The sequence below is a fragment of the Coregonus clupeaformis genome, chromosome 17, assembly GCF_020615455.1.
Source record: "Coregonus clupeaformis isolate EN_2021a chromosome 17, ASM2061545v1, whole genome shotgun sequence".
Lineage (NCBI taxonomy): Eukaryota > Metazoa > Chordata > Actinopteri > Salmoniformes > Salmonidae > Coregonus > Coregonus clupeaformis.
Genome location: NC_059208.1, coordinates 37,477,302 through 37,502,589, shown reverse-complemented (window position 1 = coordinate 37,502,589; position 25,288 = coordinate 37,477,302). Strand labels below are relative to the sequence as shown.

Genomic DNA, 25,288 nt, shown 5'->3' with positions numbered 1-25,288 from the left:
GATGGCATGAGAAAGGTCTTTGTGGGAGAAAGTTGTTTTGATGAAAGTCAGGTGGGGCCTGGGGAGGTAGGTGAACCACTGCGTCACTGCAAAGCTCTGGCTCTGCATCGATTTTTCCACTGTAAAAAGGGCCTCAAGAGTTGTGATTATTGCTTGACTTCTAATAATAACCTCCAGCAAGCGGCACATCTTACAAACAATCACCTGAAGAGCTGAGTTGTGGTGCTGAGAACATCTCATAAATACTTTACGAGGGAAAAGAACTTGGGGGCGGGTGAAGGGGGGTGCTGTCACGGTAGGAGTGCGCTGTCACAGGAACTTAGGGAATACAAGATCTCTCCCAGGAGACGGTAGATAGAATGTCACGCATCTCACGGTAGGGGTTTTCACAGTTCTTGTCCATCATGACATCTCAACTGAGTTTCTTCTCTCCCTCCCACGGGCTGATTATGAAAGAGCTGAGCACGGAATCTCTCACTGGCCATTGCAGATGTGCCATGTTCGATTAAGCCTCATTGGTGAGTATCCTTAATCAACAGAGCGATGGGAAGAAGCGGTGGAGGGGTAGATATTGCAGCATGGAGGGCTGCAACTGCAAGTCACTCCCACTAGAGTGTCGCGAGAGAGTGACAAGGGAGATACGGGCTTGTCGTGTTGCCAACAAACCCTGCAACAGGAGAGGCATCAGTCAGACATCAGACTACAGAAGGATGTTAGTGGGAGGATGGGTAGAGCGGGGTTGTGATTAGAGGGAGTACAGCTATGACCGGAAGTGACTTATTGTAGCAAGTTAGGAGAGCATTTTAGCTAACAGTAACCCTAACCCTTTTCTGGACTTAAGTGTCCTAACCTGCCACGTTAATTATCCTAACCTGCTGCGTAAGCTCGCCTAACCTGCTACGAAAAAGTAACTTCCGATCGTAGCTGTACTCACTAGTCAGAACCGTAGAGCGGGGAAGGCCAAAATATTCTCACACTCCGGATCCCTGAGGAGTGAGAGAGTGAGACATACAGAATGAGAGAGGGGCTTATAAAGTTGCCGTGGTTTCTCAGTAGAAAATCTCCCTGCTCTCCCTTCTCTTCAAATGTGGTCATTAGAGGCTTTCCCCTTCTCTCTTCCTGCAGGAGCTTGGAATCGAAGGAATCAATGGGAGCTGGATCTCTCTAATGCGTTTCATTTGACATCTGTCGCTTCCCGGGCTGAGGGGAGATTTAACTGTGAAGGAGCTGGAAGCAGATCTTTGCAGGCGCTCAACATCAACAATCGTACACAGAGCGCTCGGAGGCAGTCGGATCTGTTAATATTTTATCTTATCTCTCCATCGACCCCGACAGGTCGGGGGGGGATTCATAAATAACATTTAACGCGCCAGTACAGACTCCTTTTTCACGCCACTTTTGACGTCTGCGACTGCTCTCAACTATGCCATCTCGGGGCTATCTTAATGTAATCATGACTTCCAATTCCCATAGATGGAATGCTACGTCGGTGGAAATCAATTACGCTGTTTTTCCGGCCAATAACTAAGGCTCTTTGACACTCACCATGTAGAAGTAGGAGAGGCAGCAGCCAATGGACCAGAACACCGAACCGGTCTTGATCGACTTCACCTATGAGGGGGAGAACAGACACAACAAAGGGTTAAGGACCAGTAAACTGATTCTGTCAAACATATCATCCAGGACAACAAAGTTAATAGCACTTTCTAACTCCCACAGTATGCTGTAACTAACATAGCCTACATTCACTTGATGGAACAGTGGAAAAGTGTTAGTGAAACACCATATAATCCCAGTGAAACCAAACAGTTGTTTCATTAACAGTCTTAATTACAGCTCCTAAACAGATGAGGGGGCACCAGAGACTGTATATGGGGGGAATCCGGCTGTGTAGAGAGATGCACTGAATACAACGGGTGTAAACTCTACCGTGAAATTCTTACTTACTAGCCCCTGCCAACGGTGCAGATATTTTCTCCAAAATAATACAAATAGTAACAAGAGGGAGTACCAGTACCATATCACTGTGCATGGGTATGAGGTATTTGAGGTAGATACACTACATGACCAAGAGTATGTGGACACCTGCTCGTCGAACGTCTCATTCCAAAATCATGGGCATTAATATAGAGCTGGTCCCTCCTTTGCTGCTATAACAGCCTCCACTCTTCTGGGAAGGCATTCCACTAGATGTTGGAACATTGCTGCGGGGACTTCCTTCCATTCAGCTACAAGAGCATTAGTGAGGTCAGGCACTGATGTTGGGCGATTAGGCCTGGCTCGAAGTCGGAGTTCCAATTCATCCCAAAGGTGTTCGATGGGTTGGAGGTCAGGGCTCTGTGCAGGCCAGTCAAGTTCTTCCACACTGATCTCGACAAACCATTTCTGTATGGACCTCGCTTTGTGCACGGGGGCATTGTCATGCTGAAACAGGAAAGGGCCTTCCCTAAACTGTTGCCACAAAGTTGGAAGCATAGAATCATCTAGAATGACATTGTACGATGTAGCGTTAAGATTCCCTTCACTGGAACTAAGGGGCCTAGCCCGAACCATGAAAAACACTCCCAGACCATTTTTCCCTTCCACAAAACTTTACAGTTGGCACTACGCATTGGGGCAGGTAGCGTTCTCCTGGCATCCACCAAACCCAGATTTGTCCGTCGGACTGCCAGATGGTGAAGCGTGATTCATCACTCCAGAGAACGTGTTTCCACTGCTCCAGAGTCCAATGGTGGTGAGCTTTACACCACTCCAGCAGACGCTTGGCATTGCGCATGGTGATCTTAGGCTTGTGTGCGGCTGCTCGGCCATGGAAACCCATTTCATGAAGCTCCCGACGAACAGTTCTTGTGCCGATGTTGCTTCCAGAGACAGTTTGGAACTCTGTAGTGAGTGTTGCAACCGAGGACAGACGCTTTTTACGCACTACAGCACGCGGCAGTCCCGTTCTGTGAGCTTGTGTGGCCTTCCACTTCGCGGCTGAGCCGTTGTCGCTCCTAGACATTTCCACTTCACAATAACAGCACTTACAGTTGACCGGGGCAGCTCTAGCAGGGCAGAAATCTGACAATGCCACGTTGAAAGTCACAGCTCTTCAGTAAGGCCATTCTACAGCCAATGTTTGTCTATGGAGATTGCATGGCTGTGCGCTCGATTTTATACACCTGTCAGCAACGAGTGTGGCTGAAATAGCCGAATCCACTAACTTGAAGGGTTGTCCACATACTTTTGTATATATGGTGTATGTACATAAAAGCAGGGTAAAGTGACTAGGCATCAGGATAGATACAGCAAAATACAGAACAGAGTAGCAGCAGCATATGACGAGTGTGAAAGTGTGTGTATGTGCGTATGACATCTATGCGTATGCGTGGGTTTGTGTGAGTGTAGTGCATATATAGTCTCTTGAGTGTGCATAGAGTCGGTGCAAGATAGAGTCTTGCAGATAGTCCGGGTAACCATTTAATTAACTATTTAGCAGTCTTATGGCTCGGGGGGGTAGAAGCCGTCTCAGAGCCGTTTGGTCCGAGAGTCGAAGCTCCAGTACCGTTTGCCGGACAGTAGCAGTTTAAGGGCGGTTTAAGTCTTGTAGAGGTCCTGGATAGCAGGGAGCTCAGCCCCAGTGATGTACTGGGCCGTCCGCACGACCCTCTAACGCTTTGCGGTTGAGGGCGGTGCATTTGCCATACCAAGCAGTGATGCAACCAGTCAAGATGCTCTCGATAGTGCAGCTGTAGAACGTTTTGAAGATCGAGGGCCCATGCCAAACCTTTTCAGCCTCCTGAGGGGGTCGAATCTCTCGACCTCTTCCACTACAGCCCTGTAGATGTGGATGGGGGCATGCTCTCTCATTTTTTCAGTAGTCCACAATCAGCTCCTTGGTCTTACTGATGTTGAGGGAGAGGCTGTTGTCCTGGCACCACACTGCCATGTCTCTGATCTCCTCCCTGTGAAGTGATATTGACATTGCGTCATCTGTGGATCTGTTGGGGCGATATGCGAATTGGAGTGGGTCTAGGGTGTCTGGGATGATGGTGTTGATGTGTGTCATGACCAGACTTTCAAAGCATTTCATAATTACAGATGTGAGTGCTACGGTACGATAGTCATTTAGGAAGGTTGTCTTGGAGTTCTTCGGAACAGTGACAATAGTGGTCAGCTTGAAACATGTTGGTATTACAGACTGGGACAAGGAGAGATTGAAAATTTACATTTAGAATAATTTAGCAGACGTCTGAAGACACTTGCCAGCTGGTCTGCACATGCTATGAGAATGCGCCCTGGTACGCGTCTGGCCCAGCGGCCTTGCTAGTGTTAAAAGAGAGGGCTGCCTGGCATATTAGTCTGCTCCTGACACTAGCTTGGACTGCCGGTTACCTGGTCTCACCCCACAGCCTGAGTCAACACATTAAAGGGACCATGTCTGAAAGACTACTGTGGGAAAGTGATGGCAGGGAGCAGGACAGGCAGCGGCAGGAGCACAGACTTCTTTATCGAACGTCGTCTGAGGTACACATCAGTCACACTTCACTTTATCTGCTGATGAGGATTGATTGATCAGCGGTGGAAAGCAGGCCTGGTCCAAATACCCACCAGAGCCTCAGCCAAGCAGCGAAAACCTCTACAGTCCCATCTATTTTAACCCTAAATGGTTTCCATGTCATGCTCGTTCCCTCCGATGAGGGCTCACCGAAGCGGCGCTCTGGTTTTGACACGAGTGAAACTACACAATTCCTCACAGGTAATACTGAGGGAGCTGACAAAGATGTAGGCCACTGCGGAACACCAGAAGCCTATAGCTTTCCCAGTGCCAATTAAAAGGGAGCTAGCCTACAATCTACCAGGGCTCTAGACTACTATGCAGAGCATGTGCACGGTCATTTTCAAATACGTCTCTCTCTACTCCCCACACACACACAGCGATACGAGCAGGGCTAATTAAATGTGAGCCTAGAGAAACTGTGGAATTAGTGGGACAACAATGGAAGCACGGTGGAGAGGCGGGGTAGCGGGGAGTGCTAGTGTTAAAAAGGGCAGCTCTCTGGGGTGCGAGAGGATTCAATTATAGATTAGGGAGGGGATGAGGTGGGGCCGACCCAGGAAGATTAAGCAGCTGGAGTTGAATGGGTTATTAGCAGATAAAATGAAGGAGACGGATCATGAAGATTGGGGAGAAGAAGCCTGGGAGAGGTTCCCGTTTTAGCATGTGAGGGAAGGGCTAGAGAATGAGAGAGAAAGAGAGCAGAAGAGGGGGAAGTGTTGAGACAAACGTGGGTAAATGAGACTGATAATGAAAAGGAGTGACGCGTAGCCGGCATAATAGTCTTTTCAGGGCTCTCGCCAAATGGAACGACGACGGTGTGAAAGTTTTTTTCCCACCGATGGAGCCGCTTCACTAATGACGCGCCACTTAAGGAGGTGATGATGAGCACTGGCGGGGGACACCTGTGTCACCTGGAACACGCATTGTCTGCATTCCAAATCATGGCACCCAATTCCCTATATAGTGCGCTACTTTTGCCCAGGACCCATTGGGCTCTGGTTAACAGGGGTGCACTTTATAGGAAGTTTGATGCCATTTGGTACGCCCTCGTTGTGTTGGTTCGTTCTAAGACAGGCATAATCTATGTGGAATGACAATAAAAAGCTCTTATGAAGCTGCAGATGCAACAGCTGCTCCTCTGACTAAACCAAATATTGAAATGATACGTATCAAATCATTGTGAAATGATCATGACAGAGAAGGCGGCTTATCACAAGGAAAACACCTTTATCACAATCAGACACTGCAGGTTCCTAAGTAATCATAACAGAGAATGTCCCTGGTAGCGTTTTAGCGGTACTCGAGTAAATGCATAATGCACCACATCGAGCAAATTACACATTGGCTGTCTGCGTTTCAGGTCACAACAGTGGTGGAGTGTAGATGGTGGAGGCCCCCTGGGTCTGGAGCCAGTCACGGCTCTGACATTAACACTCATAGTGTGGGAGGTTCTCTGCGACACTCTGGGCGGGAGGTTAAACGCTCTTTCACACAACTCCGGCAGCTCCAGGGTGTGTGTGTGTGTGTGTGTGTGTGTGTGTGTGTGTGTGTGTGTGTGTGTGTGTGTTTGTGTGCGGCTAGTTGATGAACGCAGAGGCTCTTCAAACCAAGTGGCGTTATCAGCTCAGTCACACTTGCCTGAGTTAACATGACACAGAGCACTCCATACACAAGAACCCTGATATGGGTTTTCAAGCTGTGGAAGCAACAGATGAAGGCGTCTCAAGCCCCCGCAGGAGTTCAATATGTCTGTACTTAATAGGTCAAGTGTCAAGCTGAAAGAAGTCTACTGACTGATAGATTGAAAGATAAAAAAAGTTCAGGCACAACGCACAAATACATGCATGACTGGACAAATGTATGCTGACAGACGGACAAACGGACACAAGGTCCTTTCTACTGTCACCATCCTGCAGAGCTTGAGGGTGACAAACAAGTGAAGTGTGGTGGGAGAGAGAGCCCGTGTCACGTTTACCTGCGTGAATGCCGGTGTGTCCTTGGGCTTGGGTTCAAAAGGAGGACAAAGCCAGGTGGAGGAAAACAAATCTACCTAACTCCCCATTTGTTAGGAGCGCTGCTCAGTTTTACTTCTGAAAAATATAGGATGACTTAGTGTGGAGAGGTCGTGGCGATTATCAGCTTGTCTAGAGGGGGTTAGATGCCACTAAAGTGAAATTAATACAGGGAACTGATGGGGAGCCTGGCGCCCCCTGCCAAGGTCACCTTTGATAAGGGGGGAAATGTATGTTAAATTTGGCCATTTACAATGTACTTCAATTTCATCTAGCTATGTGAATACATTGCATGCACCTGCATCGGCTTCAAGTCATCAGGGAGCATAATGTACAAAATGTGGGAAGGAGTAGAGCTGTGTGTGCGAGGCTGCGACACTAATGCGATTGAAGGTAGAGGACACACACTGAGGGCAAAAAGTTAGAACATTTGAGTTTATTTTGCCTAGAATCCTACTTCTACAGCGTATGGCCCATTTCCATGGTATTGTAAGCCATTGTGCACATCGATAATACTTCCACCTTGTCTATGTTAGCTTATCCAATGTCTGGTAATATCTGTCATTCCGCTAGGCCTATCAGGGACGTTTTTTTGTGTGACATTAAGAGAAAAAAGGGTTACTGTTCAATTGAACGGACTGTTCAAGTGCGGTAAATAAGAAACACGTTTCAACTCCAACCTTAGATATTTTCGATTACTCGATTTTTAAAGGTCACCAGCAGTGACTGAAACCTACACAAAGCAGCAAACTGTGTCCCAAACAGTCAGCAGACTGAGTGAAGGTTATCATGATTTAAGTCAGTCTATCAATAATTTAACCACACCAAAGCAGCTATTAGAGCATTACAGTGCATTTGGAAAGTATTCAGACCCGTTGACTTTTTACTAAAAATGTTACGTTACAGCCTTATTCTAAAATTGATTAAATTATTTTTTCTCAATCTACACACAATATCCCATAATGACAAAGCAAAAACAGGTTTTTAGGAATGTTTGCAGATTTATTTAAAATAAAAAACAGAAATAACTTATTTACATAAGTATTCAGACCCTTTGCTATGAGACTCGAAATTGAGCTCAGGTGCATCCTGTTTCCATTGATCATCCTTGAGATGTTTCTACAACTTGATTGGAGTCCACCTGCGGTAAACTCAATTCATTGGACATGATTTGGAAAGGCACACACAGTTCTATATAAAGTCCCACAGTTGACAGTGCATGTCAGAGCAAAAACCAAGCCATGAGGTCAAAGGAATCCTGTCTGTAGAGCTCCGAGGCAGGATTGTGCCGAGGCACAGATCTAGGGAAGGGTACCAAAAAATGTCTGCCACATTGAAGGTCCCCAAGAACACAGTGGCCTCCATCATTCTTAAATGTAAGAAGTTTGGAACCACCAAGACTCTTCCTAGAGCTGGCCGCCCGACAAAACTGAGCAATTATGGGAGAAGGGCCTTGGTCAGGGAGGTAACCAAGAACCCAATGGTCACTGACAGAGCTCCAGAGTTCCTCTGTGGAGATGGGAGAACCATCTAGAAGGACAACCATCTCTGCATCACTATCAAATCAGGCCTTTATGGTATAGTCACCAGACAGAAGCCACTCCTCAGTAAAAGGCACATGACAGCTCACTTGGAGTTTGCCAAAAGGCACCTAAAGGACTTTCAGACCATGAGAAACAAGATTCTCTGGTCTGATGAAACCAAGATTTAACTATTTGGCCTGAACACCAAATCACATTTTATTTGTCACATGCGCCGAATACAACAAGTGTAGACCTTACAGTGAAATACTTACTTACAAGCCCTTAACCAACAATGCACTATTAAGAAAGAATATCAAAAAAAAAAAAGAACAATAACAATAACAAATAATTAAAGAGCAGCAGTAAAATAACAACAGCGAGGCTATATACAGGGGGTATCGGTGCCGAGTCAATGTGTGGGGGCACCGGTTAGTCGAGGTAATGGAGGTAATATGTACATGTAGGTAAAGTTATTAAAGTGACTATGCATAGATAATAAACAGAGTAGCAGCAGCGTAAGGGGGGTGGGGGGGGCAATGCAAATAGTTTCGGTAGCCATTTGATTAGATGTTCAGGAGTCTTATGGCTTGGGGGTAGAAGCTGTTTAGAAGCCACTTGGACCTAGACTTGGCACTCCGGTACCGCTTGCTGTGCGGTAGCAGAGAGAACAGTCTATGACTAGGGTGGCTGGAATCTTTGACCATTTCTAGGGCATTCCTCTGACACCGCCTGGTATAGAGGTCCTGGATGGCAGGAAGCTTGGCCCCAGTGATGTACTGGGCCGTACGCACTACCCTCTGTAGTGCCTTGCGGTCGGAAGCCGAGCAGTTGCCATACCAGGCAGTGACGCAACCAGTCAGGATGCTCTTGATGGTGCAGCTGTAGAACCTTTTGAGGATCTGTTGACCCATGCCAAATCTTTTTAGTCTCCTTAGGGGGAATAGGTTTTGTCGTGCCCTCTTCACGACTGTCTTTGTGTGCTTGGACCGCATTAGTTTGTTGGTGATGTGGACACCAAGGAACTTGAAGCTCTCAACCTGCTCCACTACAGCCCCATCGATGACAATGGGGGCATGCTCGGTCCTCTTCTTTTTCCTGTAGTCCACAATCATCTCCTTTGTCTTGATCACGTTGAGGGAGAGGTTGTTGTCCTGGCACCACACGGCCAGGACTCTGACCTCCCTATAGGCTGTCTCGTCGTTGTCGGTGATCAGGCCTACCACCGTTGTGTCATCGGCAAACTTAATGATGGTGTTGGAGTCGTGCCTGGCCATGCAGTCATGAGTGAACAGGAGGGGACTGAGCACACACCCCTGAGGGGCCCCCGTGTTGAAGATCAGCGTGGCGGATGTGTTGTTACCTACCCTTACCACCTGGGGGGCGGCCCGTCAGGAAGTCCAGGAACCAGTTGTAGAGGGAGGTGTTTAGTCCCAGGGTCCTTAGCTTAGTGATGAGCTTTGAGGGCACTATGGTGTTGAACGCTGAGCTGTAGTCAATGAATAGCATTCTCACACAGGTGTTCCTTTTATCCAGGTGTGAAAGGGCAGTGTGGAGCGCAATAGAGATTGCATAATCTGTGGATCTGTTGGGGCGGTATGCAAATTCGAGTGGGTCTAGGGTTTCTGGGATAATGGTGTTGATGTGAGCCATGACCAGCCTTTCAAAGCACTTCATGGCTACAGACGTGAGTGCTATGGGTCGGTAGTCATTTAGGCAGGTTACATTAGTGTTCTTGGGCACAGGGACTATAGTGGTCTGCTTGAAACATGTTGGTATTACAGACTCAGACAGGGAGAGGTTGAAAATGTCAGTGAAGACACTTGCCAGTTGGTCAGCGCATGCTCGGAGTACACGTCCTGGTAATCCCTTTGGCCAATCGGCTTTGTGAATGTTGACCTGTTTAAAAGGTCTTACTCACATCGGCTACGGAGAGCGTGATCACACAGTCGTCCGGAACAGCTGATGCTCTCATGCATGTTTCAGTGTTACTTGCCTCGAAGCGAGCATAGAAGTAATTTAGCTATTCTGGTAGGCTCGTGTCACTGGGCAGCCCGCGGTTGTGCTTCCCTTTGTAGTCTGTAATAGTTTGCGAGCCCTGCCACATCCAATGAGCATCGGAGCCGGTATAGTACGATTCGATCTTAATCCTGTATTGATGCTTTGCCTGTTTGATGGTTTGTCAGAGGGCATCGCAGGATTTCTTATAAGCGTCCGGTTTAGAGTCCAGCTCCCTTTAGCTCAGTGCGGATGTTGCCTGTAATCCATTGCTTCTGGTTGGGGTATGTACGTACAGTAACTGTGGGGACGACGTCATCGATGAACTTGATGAAGCCAGTGACTGATGTGGTGTACTCCTCAATGTCATCGGAAGAATCCCGGAACATATTCCAGTCTGTGATAGCAAAACAGTCCTGTAGCTTAGCATCTGCTTCATCTGACCAATTTTTTATTGACTGAGTCACTGGTGTTTCCTGCTACCAAGTGTCACGTCTGGAGGAGGAAACCTGGCACCATCCCTACGGTGAAGCATGGTGGTGGCAGCATCATGCTGTGGGGATATTTTTCAGCGGCAGGGACTGGGAGACTAGTCAGGATTGAGGGAAAGATGACGAAGCAATGTACAAAGAGATCCTTGATGAAAACCTGGTCCAGAGCGCTCAGGACCTCAGTCTGGGGCGAAGGTTCACCTTCCAACAGGACAACGACCCTAAGCACACAGCCAAGACAACGCAGGAGTGGTTTCGGGACAAGTGTCTGAATGTCCTTGAGTGGCCCAGCCAGAGCCCGGACTTGAACCCGATCTAACTTCTCTGGAGAGACCTGAAAATAGCTGTGCAGCGACGCTCCCCATCCAACCGGACAGAGCTTGAGGGGATCTGCAGAGAAGAATGGGAGAAGCTCCCCAAATACAGGTATTGCCAAGCTTGTAGGGTCATACCCAAGAAAAAACTAGTTTTTGCTTTGTCATTATGGGGTATTGTGTGTAGATTGATGAGGGGGGAAAAAACAATTTAATCAATTTTAGAATAAGGATGTAACATAACAAAATGTGGAAAAAGTCAAGGGGTCTGAATACTTTCCGAATGCACTGTAGATATTAGAACATTAAGGACTGCAAATCTCTTCAAATAGAACATGTCCCACCCTTCACATCAATGGGGCATGAGTATACGATCGGAAAACACACTGAAAAAGAACATCCAACTGGTACTTACGAGTGTTAAAGCATCAATGGCTGGTTTCCGGGACAAAGATTTAGTCTAGTCCTGGACTAAAAAGCAATTTTGATAGAGATTCTCCATTGAGCATGTTTTTTGTCCAGGACTAGGCTTAATCTGTGTCTGGGAAACCGCCCCTAAATGTAGTGTTAAAACATCAACTAAAGGATCAAAAAAAGATAAAGTTCTGACGGGAAGAGGCAGGCTTACCCATAGGTAGTAAGTGAACTGCAGGGCGAAGATGGCGATGCCCTCGTTGTCAAAGGAGCCAGCCACCGAGCGGGAGATGTACCCGGGCACAATAGCGATAAAACAGGCAGCCAGAAGCCCCGCCCCCTGGTTCCACAGCTCCCGCGTCAGCAGGAAGGTGGAGATGGAAGTCAGGCCGCTGAAGACGGGAGCCAGGAAGACGCAGACGTCCCTGATATGCACTGTCAAGTGCAGCAGGTTCAGCACGTAGTGGATAAGACCTGCGGTGACCATCAAACCTGGATATACCTGGAGAGAGAAAGTGACAAAATAGAGGGAGTGGAATGGGAACATTTATGGCACCTTCATGCAAATGGATGGGATACCTGTCTTATCCTGGATATAAAATGCTAAATGCCTTTTAATGAACCTTAATGTACTGTAACATCCATTGAGCAGTTAGTTGGAACTCCACAGGTCAGGCAGGAGAGTGATACATCAAGTAAGTGTTGGCTTGCTGTGTCCACTTGCTTGACATACCACAAGAGTGAGTCAAGTTAATTGAATCTGCTCTGGATTTACATTTAAGGAAACACAGGTAAGGTGATTTTCTCCACCGAAATACTGACTAATTGCCCAATTCAAGGCTGAGGCCTCAAACAACCAAACCTTAAGGCTCTCTGTCTATAATGCACGACACCAGTCCTAATTAGGCTTGTGTGAAATGTTTCTGAATTCAGGTGGGGGGCTATGTTTCAGTGTGAGTGATGCCCCGAGGTATGCAATGCCAGGCATAGACGAGTCCAGGGCACTTTGGCTAGTCTCTGCCTGCAGTGCTTCCCTATCAACCAGGGTCTTATTGCACCTCTCTCCCAAATCATCCAACCCAGTCGCCCTGTCCTGAGGATTGAGCTAGAGCCTAGCAACTGCTGAAATAATCACTGTTTAGTTGCCCCCAGAACAACAGATTCTCGGCTCTCTGTAGTCTGCATTTCCCCCATATTGCTTAGAATTTTGGCCGGTCAGCTTAAAAATGTGCCTGGTCCTTTTCTTTACAGTAACAAAGGGTGGTTTATTGGCTTGACAGAGCCCTATTGTTAAAGAGTGTCACATTTATTCAGCCCTCAAATCTTATCTATGGCTCTGGAGAGGGAGCGGCTGGCGGATGTCCCCCTTAAGAGTTGGAGAGAAAAGACCAGGGATCTGACACTGTCACATTAACTGATATCTGCTCGTCCGTCTACAAGCAGTGTGACCCATCTTGTGTTATCATACACAATTAATGAGGACTGTCAGACTCATCTGCAGCAGTTTGAATTAAGAGAGGGGAGAGAAGGAGCGCGGATGGCAGGGTGGGGAAAAGAGGGAGGGATGCAGAGGTGGTGGTGGGGTGCGGCACACTGCTTAGGTCCCTGTTTGGAGACGGGAGAGGTGCTAAAATGTATGCAGACTAGCAAGAAAGGGTTTTGGGGAATACCACTCTGAAGAAAAAGCAGTGTGACACACCGTTCAGGTGTTAAAGGAGTTCTGGAATGCCTGAGAAAGTCAGGCAACCCTTGGGTATACTTCACAATCCGCATTGGAATGGATTACATTTGATACAGTCAAGCTGCACTTCAACAGGTACTACATGATCCAATCATTAGTACTGTAACTCAGTCATTCCTTTAGGGATTTGTCATGCATAGCGCTGTGGCGGTCATGAAATTTTGTCAGCCGGTTGTCATGCAAATGACTACCGGTCTCAAGGTAATTGACCGTTAATTAACATAAACACGTTTAGCATCTCCAGGCCTCCACGCATACAAGCCGCTGATGCGGGCCTTTGCAACATCTATATTTAAGAAAGTCTAATAAATTCATTTAATATGTACCATCACAATAAATCCATTATTTTAGGCAGGTCCAATGAAACATGATATGAAGAAAATGTATTTAAGAAGAACAGTACATGAGTCGGCCTACTATATGTTATCTCGCTATGCGGCATGCCATAGGTTATAGGGTAGTTAATTTAGCAGACAACATACACTGAGTGTACAAAACATTAGGACCACCTTCCTAATATTAAGTTGCACACCTTTTGCCCTCAGAACAGCCTCAATTTGTCGGGCATGGACTCTACAAGGTGTCGAAAGCGTTCCAAAGGGATGCTGACCCATGTTGACTCCAATGCTTCCCACATTTGTGTCAAATTGGCTGGATGTCCTTTGGGTGGTGGACCATTCTTGATACATACGGGAAACTGTTGAGCGTGAAAAACCCAGCAGCGTTCCAGTTCTTGACACACTCAAACCAGTGTGCCTGGCACCCACTACCATACCCCGTTCAAAGGCACTTGAATCTTTTGTCTTGTCCATTCACCCTCTGAATGGCACACACACACAATCCATGTCTCAAGGCTTAAAAATCCTTGAACCTGTCTGCTCCCGTTCAGCTACACTGACTGAAGTGGATTTAACAGGTGACCTCAATAAGGGATAATAGCTTTCACATGGATTCACCTGGTCAGTCTGTCATGGAAATGTTTGGTACACTCAGTGTATGCTCATAAGTCCCGTGCCATTATTTTATATGATATGATTTTATAGGAAGACAAATATAATTGAACTTAGCTGAATATAATGGAACAGATATTTTTCCCATTCCGAAGAGAGTGTGCATATGAAGTGGCTATAAAGTGATCATTTGAAACAGGTCCTATACGCTAGATTTGGCATAGTTGTGAATGATACAAACCTTATAATGTCTTAGAAATCAAAACATATGGGCTGCATGATGCCACTATAGGCTGGCTATTGATGATTTGAAAAAGTCACAAACAAAGCTTGAGCTCTGTTCCTTGCCTCAGACTCCACACGTTGTTCTCATCAAGTGATCATGTTTTCACCCATCAGACTATTTTCAATTTAATCTAGTCTTTACTAATATGTAAAATGAGTTTAGATTTAAAAATGTCCCATTGTCAAATGTGCAGGAACAGGGGCAAAAACACGTTATCCGTATGCGCTTTCCCAAGGTTCGTTTTTCAATTATGCCGGGTAGGCCGTTTTATAGCGGAGCACGTGCTTAATGTTAGCAGCTGAGAAATAAATATAGTAGCAACTGGGATCATCCTCTTTTTAGCGGCAACCATAAAAACTCTGCTTTCACTCAGGATTGCATATAGAAATGTCTGGGCTTATAAGAACACATTTCACTCCACGCGTCAACCACTGAGGAGCATTCAGAAATGCACGGTGGTGAGATTCTGCAGCTAAAAGGTAATGTGTCAGCCTATTAATTATGAATATATATTTTTTAATCCCTATTACTAGGCTAGTCAAAATCAAATTCACTATATAGGCTAACACAATAAGCCACCCTGCACAATTAATGAACCAACAGCATCGCCTCTGCCTATACGTTCTCTCCCAGACTCAAGGATTGACAGTTCGGAGCATAGCATAAGGTAACCAGTCCAGCCATAATGCATAATAATACAGTCCACACTCAAAGGCGATTACGATTTAACTTAAATCGATATTTTTTCTTTTAATGTTTTTCTGCCATGTGTAATATGCAGTAGGCTATTACGCTATGTATTGTATAACGACACAATCACTATTTTGATTCTGGTGTTTTTATTCGGGCTTGGGCTCATATATAGGCCTATGCATTAGCTCTAATATGCATATGGATGTTTTATTTTTTATGTATTTCTTGTACTTTTTACCCTTTTTTCTCCCCAATTGGTAGTTACAGTCTTGTCCCATCGCTGCAACTCCTGTGCTGACTCGGAGAGGCGAAGGTCGAGAGCCATGCGTCCTCCGAAACACAACCCCGCCAAGCTGCACTGCTTCTTGACACACTGCTCGCTTAACCCGGAAGCCAGCCGCACCAATGTGTCGGAGGAAGCACCGTACAGCTGGCGACCGAAGCCAACGTACATGCGTCCGGCCGCCACAAGGAGTCGCTAGAGCGCAATGGGACAAGGACATCCCAGCCGGCCAAACCCTCCCCTAACCCAGATGACGCTGAGCCAATTGTGTGCCGCCTCAAATTGATCTATCACAGTGAGGGGAGTTTTAAAAGCGTGACACTGTTTAGATAAGTGTTGCATTTGCATTGATGTCAGAGTGGTTAGAGGAATAATAGAGCGCTGAGTACCAGGCCATTAGCGACTTGACGGTCGTTAGCGAGTTGGGTACTACCAATGCATGTCCAGAGTGCCTAAGAGGAGACTCATCGGTCACGTGGAATTATAATACGGCCACCGCAACAGCCCTAGTCATGCATTGTGTAGGACTACAGTGGCTTGCGAAAGTATTCACCCCCTTGACATTTTTCCTATTTTGTTGCCTTACAACCTGGAATTAAAATTGATTTTGGGGGGATTTGTATCATTTGATTTATACAACATGCCTACCACTTTGAAGATGCAAAATACTTTTTATTGTGAAACAAACAAGAAATAAGACAAAGAAACTGAAAACTTGAGCGTGCATAACTATTCACCCCCCCCCCAAAGTAAATACTTTGTAGAGCCACCTTTTGCAGCAATTACAGCTGCAAGTCTCTTGGGGTATGTCTTGGCACATCTAACCACTGGGATTTTTGCCCATTCTTCAAGGCAAAACTGCTCCAGCTCCTTCAAGTTGGATGGGTTCCGCTGATGTACAGCAATCTTTAAGTCATACCACAGATTCTCAACTGGATTGAGGTCTGGGCTTTGACTAGGCCATTCCAAGACATTTTAATGTTTCCCCTTAAACCACTCAAGTGTTGCTTTAGCAGTATGCTTTGGGTCATTGTCCTGCTGGAAGGTGAACCTCCGTCCCAGTCTCAAATCGCTGGAAGACTGAAACAGGTTTCCCCTCAAGAATTTCCCTGTATTTAGCGCCATCCATCATTCCTTCAATTCTGACCAGTTTCCCAGTCCCTGCCGATGAAAAACATCCCCACAGCATGATGCTGCCACCACCATGCTTCACTGTGGGGATGGTGTTCTCGGGGTGATGAGAGGTGTTGGGTTTGCGCCAGACATAGCGTTTTCCTTGATGGCCAAAAAGCTCAATTTTTGTCTAATCTGACCAGAATACCTTCTTCCATATGTTTGGGGAGTCTCCCACATGCCTTTTGGCGAACACCAAATGTGTTTGCTTATTTATTTATTTTTATTGCTTTTTTCTGGCCACTCTTCCGTAAAGCCCAGCTTTAGTACGGCTTAAAGTGGTCCTATGGACAGATACTCCAATCTCCGCTGTGGAGCTTTGCAGCTTCTTCAGGGTTATCTTTGGTCTCTTTGTTGCCTCTCTGATTAATGGACTCCTTGCCTTGTCCATGAGTTTTGGTGGGCAGCCCTCTCTTGGCAGGTTTGTTGTGGTGCCATATTCTTTCCATTTTTTTATAATGGATTTAATGGTGCTCCGTGGGATGTTCAAAGTTTCAGATATTTTTTATAACCCAACCCTGATCTGTACTTCTCCACAACTTTGTCCCTGACCTGTTTGGAGAGCTCCTTGGTCTTCATGGTGCCGCTTGCTTGGTGGTGCCCCTTGCTTAGTGGTGTTGCAGACTCTGGGGCCTTTCAGAACAGGTGTGTATATATACACACTGAGATCATGTGACAGATCATGTGACACTTAGATTGCACACAGGTGGACTTATTTAACGAATTATGTGACTTGAAGGTAATTGGTTGCACCAGATCTTATTTAGGGGCTTCATAGCAAAGGGGGTGAATACATATGCACGCACCACTTTCACGTTATTTTTTTATATATTTTTTTTTAACAAGTTATTTTTTTCATTTCACTTCACCAATTTGGACTATTTTGTGTATGTCCATTACATGAAATCCAAATAAAAATCCATTTAAATTACAGGTTGTAATGCAACAAAATAGGAAAAACGCCAAGGGGGATGAATACTTTTGCAAGGCACTGTACATTCCCTATACTCTGTTGACTGCCAGAGACAAAGAGTATGAGTTAATTTGCTTTTACAACTAGTGTGATTTCTGAAAAGGACTTCATAGAAGCACTGTTTTCTGAACAGGTGATTTGTAACATTCCATTAGCGATACAGGTTTGTGCACCATTAAGGCTGCCTGAAAAAATTCAAAGGCCCTTCATACCACGTAGCCTGCGTGTAAGTACTATCAGGACAGCTGAGGGAAGCACTTCTCATCTTCATAGTGTAATCATGTTGTGGGGGAGAGGGAAAACAGAGCTGACATGCAGCAAAAAGTTATCTCCCAGAGGTATTGAACCTGGATCTACCATCAGTTTGCATTTATTTGCATTCTGTGTACCCAGCGTCAGACCCACCTGCGGTCTAAACCCTGCTGCACTCTCACCGGTAACCTGGCACGCTGAGCATCAGTATGGTCCACTGCCTACACATATAGACTTGTTATCCGCAGGTGAGGATGTTCGGATCCCTTGTGCAGAATGACTGAATCCATTGCTGCTAAACAGCAACACCTGCCATTGCTACTAGTCTATATTCTATAGCGGCAATATCTGCTGCTGCTAAAACGACTGACAATGGTACTGAGTACTGACATGTCTGGCTGTCTTAAATGCTCGGTGCTTGTCTCCCACCACCCTGAAGTAAATACATTGTACACAGCAGGGAGCAAAGAGAAACTTCAGCTGCCAACCTAGGTGGAGCAAGTGATGGAGGTAACAGAGGGAGCAATTTCGAAGGTTTGCACTACCAAGGCTGGCGAAAATCGTCACCCCATCAGCTACTGTGATTACAGTACAGAGAGACATGCCGGGAGCTGTGAGGAAGAGCAGGGTCGTATTTTATTCACAGCGCTTCAGTGCACAGTTTTTACAGGGCGGCCTAAAAATATGAGGCTCCGCCGAGTTAGGAGAAGCATGGGAGATAAATCCTGCAGAATCAGCAGGTAGTAACTCACAGTGAAAAAGGTTGTGATTTCCAAACATCTGTTCTTGTTGGTAAACAGTCATGGGGACCGTGGCAGTCATGGGGAATCCGCCAAGTTAACAGCTCACTGGTTGCTGCCGGAGCGTGACTAAGACCGAAGAGCACTGGGGGAGGCTTATGAAACGGTACGGTCCATGGTGCTTCCTCAGCTAACCCCCCACCCACTACAACCACACAGGGAGTCTAGGCCTATATTTATTTATATGTAATATGTCTTCATCCAACAGGCTCGTTTTTAATTGGGATGATTTAAGATTGATCACAGCAGAGTATGTGTTAAACTTACTGTGCCCCCCACGATCCTTCCCAAGGGGTACCACGACCTCTCGTCGAACCAGTTGAGGAACTCGTAAAACCCATTTGTGGTCAGGTGATGTGTCGACCTGTAGTTGAACCTGTGGGGAGATGGAGAACATGGCTTTGTTGGTACAAGACAAAAATAAGTGGCACACAAAGCAGGTAGCTAATACAAATATCTCATTAAGATATTGTTGAATGTGCAAACAAATATTATTTGCAAAGAATAGCCTTATTATTTCCAGATTCTACAAAAGGCAGCCAGTGTGGCTGCACATGCTTTGTATAATTTGAGAGAGTAGGCTTCCCTTCAGCATGCAAGCTTTTGTATTGATGCCAATAACTCTCCAATCAACTGCAAGTTCAAACACATTCATAATTCTGCACTCTCACAAAGCCTCACTTCTAACAATATCCCAGCCAGCACAGGTTTAAGTGACAAAAGAAAAAAGAGGTCTTCAATAAATAATAAAATAGCAAAATTAATGCAACCGAAGATATTTAATGGTTTGGACTGCTATCAAGCCGCAAACACTAAAAAAAGCTGACACTAGGAAGACAACTGCCAGAGAAAAAGCAACCATTAAGCACATTTCATGGGCAGCTTATCTCCTTGCCTCATTAATCCATGTGGGTTTATGGTTCCTCTATGGAATGCCCATATAAGCGTAGGCCTGCCTGTTAAGACATCCTTGATTAGAGCTAGTGCAAGTTTGAAGGACAATTCCCAACTTTATCTGACAATACGGAGACATCCCAAACTTCCAACCCGAACAAAGTTGGCATGGTTTGCGTGACATCTCTGCTCTGAAACATTATGCTTTCATTTAATTTTCTCTAAAGATTGTGGAATGTCTGCTCGAAGCCACTCTGTAAACGTTGTGCATACAAATTCACATGTGGTTGCTTGCTTTGCTTAGATTCCATGCTAGGCTATGAGTTAAGCTAATATTTCAAATCTTCATATGGCTCAGCGCGAGGCAGTGGTTTTAGATTAAGTGAAAAACAAAGATACAGTTTATATGTAGGGGACAGCTGATGTAACCAGAGTAATATCATACACTTCATGAGTCATTGTTGTGCAATCAATGTGATGCACCTGTGGCTCTGAAATAAGGACATCCATCCTTGTGACAGATCACGCTTGTCTGCAGAAACAGCGCCGACACCGGAATGTCGGCAACCCCTAAGCACAATAGCAGCATCCTACCCTAATACTTTGGCTCCATAGCAGATGATTCAGGAGGAAAGAGATTCGAGCCAGCCGGCACACTGTCACTGCTGGGAGACAAGCAGCTCACACACACACACATCCCAAAATGGGTGGCATGCGGAGAAGCTCATTAAATCACTGCATGGTGCTTTTCCTTCTACACAACTCACCTGAAGGACTCTTATCTGCAGGTGGGGAAAGGAGATGGCCAAAATCCTTTGATAAAGCGCTTGGGGGACAAATTCTAGGTCAATGACGGTCTTTTCTAGGCTTACGTTGTTTTTTATCAGTTCATACACAGGAGATTTTCAACGTTTTGGCACTTCTGAAATGATTTCTGGTATCGAGGAAATAGGCTTTGAACAGTGACAAAACCCAGTGAGGAAGAAAGAAGAAAAGGATGTAAACAAACACTTGGACTATTCATACTTATAGGGGCTGGTGCTATACTTACTGTCACAGTTCACTTCCAAGTAGAATATGACACATGCTCTTGCTACGGCTCATTCATTATTCACTGACTGACATGTCTAGTGAGGAGACCAAGCTACTGTTGAGCACAGACAATGCACACACATCTTATATTGCAGTGCACGTGATGAGCATTGACAAGCTGGCTCTTCCACAGAGAGGGAACTAGGACTGTTTATCCCTGTGGCTTCTCAAGCAGTCAGATCACATTATTTTATAACCTGAGACCCGACACTTTCACAAGTTTGAGCATGAGCCAGCAAAACCAGTGTTTCTTTCTTTAACTCTGGAGCACAGAGAGACCAGAAAGGGTAAAATGCAGCCAGGTATAAGAACTGCCCAGCAGAGAGTACTTACCGCCGCAACCTAACCACTCATACCCTACACAGGAAAGCTATTGTTCGTCAACTGTCAAAGCACAGAGGCGGAAATAAAGAGAACCACGGAAAGCACTTTAAAAAGACTTCACCCGCTGCCGCACCATATTCACAAAAAAACATTTTCCAATGATCTCATGGACAGCAGAGCAGAGTGTTTTATCCCTGCACTTGTCACTTTGATGGGGCAGATAATGTGGCCTGCCAAGCACATTAGCAATTTAATGCATAATTGCCTAGTCGGTCTCGGCTGACAGAACATCACTGCGCCATCAACTAGAGAGCAGGTGAGCTTCAAGCGACAAAACCCTACCGTTTAAATCACGTCTGGCCTCGGAAACATGGAAATGTACAAATGTGGCTTACGTGTTAACTCCCGATCAAATTTCACTGCGAAATGCAAATTATTCACAGCATCTTATGCATTTGAGATTGGTTGAGGATGCCCTCAGGCATCACAACTCATTTTGATCATGCCCGTTACAGATATGAGTTCCCCATTGTTACAAAGCCCTCATTCAGTGCATTAAATAAGGGATTCCTTTGTGGTTTATGAGCCGGTAATGCCTCGCACCTTGGTAACCACAATCAAATGCATCATTGGTTTTCCTGCCCTGGTCCTGCTGTTTGGTAAATGTCCAAATTGACTTTTGTTCCAGGAGTGCACTTGCCACCTTGACTAAGCCTATTTGCCCGCTCTCTTCACACTATGAATAGATTACCTGTAGTACCATAGTGGTACCAAATATTAAGGTGGGGCTGCCTGAAACACAACAGGTCAATGTTTAACACAGGCCCTTGGTGATGTTGTACAATTTGCACACGAAAGCCCACATTTATACCACACAGACACACAAGTCACAAACAAATCAAGAACGCACATGTTGGGAGCAGACCTATCTGCAGAGTTGTGACCTTTTCAAAAAGTTAGTCACAAATAGCCTACATCTGGTTCTGCCTTTGACTTCTGTAAAAGCAAGTTTAAAAAATGCTTTTACTTCTCCAACTTATTCAGTCAAAGTCGATGTTCTGAGCTTGGCTGAGCTCATGGAACAGTTTAACAAAATAGACCTGCTGTGTCTGTGATTACTAGAGCAAACCGTACACCTGGGGTTCACGGATGGCCAATCTTCTTGATTGTCCTCAGGTTATCCTGCATGGATTTGTTTATTCACAACTGCCTGACTTTACACACCTATAACATGTATTTTATTGCTATTTCAGATAAAAATCGGAAAAAGTATTGTATTGGGCCAGAAACGCAAATAAATGCCAAATGAAGTCTATGGGGACCAACTAGCAAAAAATCCATACTTGAGTCCTGACTCCTGCATAAGAGTGAAATGCCTTCAAAAGCAGGTATGATAGAGAACAAATGCCAACTCTAGAAGAGGTTAGGAGTAATATTCTGAGTTGCCACCTAAAGGAAACATTTGAAAAACAGGATTACAACTACATACACCACATTTACATTTACATCATTTAGCAGACGCTCTTATCCAGAGCGACTTACAAATTGGTGCATTCACCCTATAGCCAGTGGGTTAACCACTTTACAATAAGTCTTTTTTTTTTTTTTTTTTTGGGGGTAGAAGGATTACTTTATCCTATCCCAGGTATTCCTTAAAGAGGTGGGGTTTCAAATGTCTCCGGAAGGTGGTGAGTGACTCCGCTGTCCTGGCGTCGTGAGGGAGCTTGTTCCACCATTGAGGTGCCAGAGCAGCGAACAGTTTTGACTGGGCTGAGCGGGAGCTATGCTTCCGCAGAGGAAGGGGAGCCAGCAGGCCAGAGGTGGATGAACGCAATGCCCTCGTTTGGGTGTAGGGACTGATCAGAGCCTGAAGGTACGGAGGTGCCGTTCCCCTCACTGCTCCATAGGCAAGCACCATGGTCTTGTAACGGATGCGAGCTTCAACTGGAAGCCAGTGGAGTGTGCGGAGGAGGGGGGTGACGTGAGAGAACTTGGGAAGGTTGAACACCAGAACCAGCTGCTTATGGGATGTTCCAGTTGGATTACTTGGAGTTGAAGCATTACAGCAGGCTTTAGGAGACCCATGGGAGATTAAGGACCGTCAGCCAAGGTTCTACCAGTGGACCCAGTCTTGGCTACTTTCCATACGACTCAATGGCACTTGGGGGGAGGCCCCACCCACTAGGCAGGACTGTGCACACTCAGCCTGTTCCCCTTCTGACCGCATGCTCATTTATGACCGACCGCCTTGATTTGGTCTTATGTAGCAAAAAATGTTATGGTATTTTATTTTTATTTTTTTTACATTGGATTACAGTAGAGACTCAGAGATAGAACATTGTATATCATACACTGCAGTTGAGGAACAATGGGAAAGTAATTCTGCTTTGAAAGTTGATAAACTTGTAACCCCACTGGCCCTTGAACGTTTTGGTACACCTACTGGAGAGATCTTTGTCTACACCCATTCAGCATCGTTCACACCCTCTTAAACCTTAGTCCCACCAATCTCTTTAAATGATTCACATGTGGTAAACACATGCTATATCAAATAAAATCGAAGTTTATTTGTCACATGCACAGGATACAGAAGGTGTAAACGGTACAGGGATAGTACTTACATAGTAGCAATATCAAAAACAGAAAGTGTCCAGATATAAATATTTTATAGTTATTAGATTACGCTTACCCGACACACTTGATGGGTCATGTGAAGGAAATGCTATAACCACCCCTCACCCACATCTAGCTAAGTGGATGGGTCACTATTGTTTAGACATGTACACATGTTCATGAAATACAATCGATGGCCGTAATCACCCCCAGACACACATGCTAATTTGATGGGTCATGTAATAACCTGGCCGAAGTGGGGTCTTTTGTTTAGACATGTAGCTAGCTAGGTAGCTAGCTAAACAATGAACCGGCATAACCCCAACTCATACTACTACCAATACAAACATTGTCATAGCTGTAGTGTGAATCTGCAGGTAGCTAAAGCTAACAAACTAGGTTCAACGTTAACTAGCTAACATTAGGCTATAACTAGCAAAGCAAACATTATAGACAGAAGCTTGCTACATGGCAGACCAATCCAAACTCATCTCCCGGCATGTCCAGCCCATACATTATCTCAGCCAATCATGGCTAGTGGAAGATTACTGTCTTTTTCCATGGCTAAACCAATTAGGCTCATAATTTAACAATTGTATTCGTATTTGTGGATGGAATACAAGTTTGTTATTAAGGCACATGTTCCAGAAGGCATTACTGCCAAAAAAATGCATTTTGATAAAAAAAAAAAAAATGTTTACGTTCAAATGCTGCACCTGTGAAGTAGTGAAGTGCGACATACACCTAGTTTCCTGAAACGAGTCACATATGACCATGCTGGTGGAAAAGAGAGTGACACTGGTTTACTATAATACTGCAGAGTGTCCAACAGATACGACAGAAGCTGGATGAGAAGTTTTGGAGAATGGACTGTATTCCTATTCACACGACACGGTTAAATTACTGAGCTCCGTGCTCAACGACCAGTCAAGTAATTGCATTTTGTGGATGTTTGATGGCAATATTGTGCAGATGCTACAGGAAATAGGTTTATCATTCTGGATTTAAATGTTAGCTGCAAATACTTGCTCACCAGTATACAGGCTTGTTGAGGTTCTGTCACCGCTGATTTAGTGGTGTTTGCATGAACAAGAGCTGGAAAGAAAAACTATATGCTCCTAAGATCAGTATGTGATGAATACCAAATGGGGCTAATGATTCTGCCAAGTCAACCATTTCGGGGATTACGGAATGAGCAATAAAAAAATTAATCAGCTTATTTCAGTGTGTTAACACTTGCTGAAACAGAAAATAACTTGTATCTGATCATGTGCATGGCTTCCAGAGATAAACCAGCATCCGCGGAACATCGTTAAATCTTAATACCATGAAGAATCTGTCAAATTATCAACAAAACTAATTCATTTACTCAAATTAAAGTCTAACTCAAATGTCACCATTTTTTACTTTTCAAAACAAGCCAGCTGGCTATAGTTGTTGGGAAACAATAACAGATGACTGCTGCTTCAGTTCCTAGGTGGGGCATACTGCCATCATGTTAATAAGCAAGGATCTTAGCAACGGTCTATTAAAATCAACACATAAAAAATGACAAGCTATGTAAAGCCATCTGCAGAGCACAGACAAAATGATGATATAAATATTGATTGTTCAAGGGCAGGGTGGGAAATTAACTTTTTGGTCCACCAGCCACTGTGGCAGGCAGATTTTTACCAAATCTACCAGCAACTCAGATTTTGGGGTATATTACTTAATTTCATTTCATTTTTGTACCGGCGTCTTTCTCTTTTAAAATAAATAATTTAGATCCAATAATAACAGATAAACAGTTCTACAATTGAACATCAAGAATCAACAAAGTGCCTGCCCTGCCACAAAATGCTGAGTGTTAGGGCTTATTTATTATTATAGTTCAGGGGTCTACGCTGCCATTTTTTAAAAGGAGTACATAATGCACTCCT

The 25,288-nt window shown here is 45.1% G+C and overlaps 1 protein-coding gene across 2 annotated transcripts in view; it reads right to left on the bottom strand.

The window, feature by feature from the left end:
- LOC121586339 (dolichyl-diphosphooligosaccharide--protein glycosyltransferase subunit STT3B) overlaps positions 1 to 25,288 on the bottom strand; it is an 82,431-nt gene that overhangs the window by 16,729 nt on the left and 40,414 nt on the right. For both annotated transcript variants that reach the window (XM_041902953.2, XM_041902952.2), the window contains exons 2-4: positions 18,711 to 18,819; positions 11,507 to 11,794; positions 1,546 to 1,611 (exon numbers count right to left, since the gene is read on the bottom strand). In XM_041902953.2, coding sequence (XP_041758887.2) covers positions 1,546 to 1,611; positions 11,507 to 11,794; positions 18,711 to 18,819 — 463 coding nt within the window. The remainder of the gene's footprint in view (positions 1 to 1,545; positions 1,612 to 11,506; positions 11,795 to 18,710; positions 18,820 to 25,288) is intronic.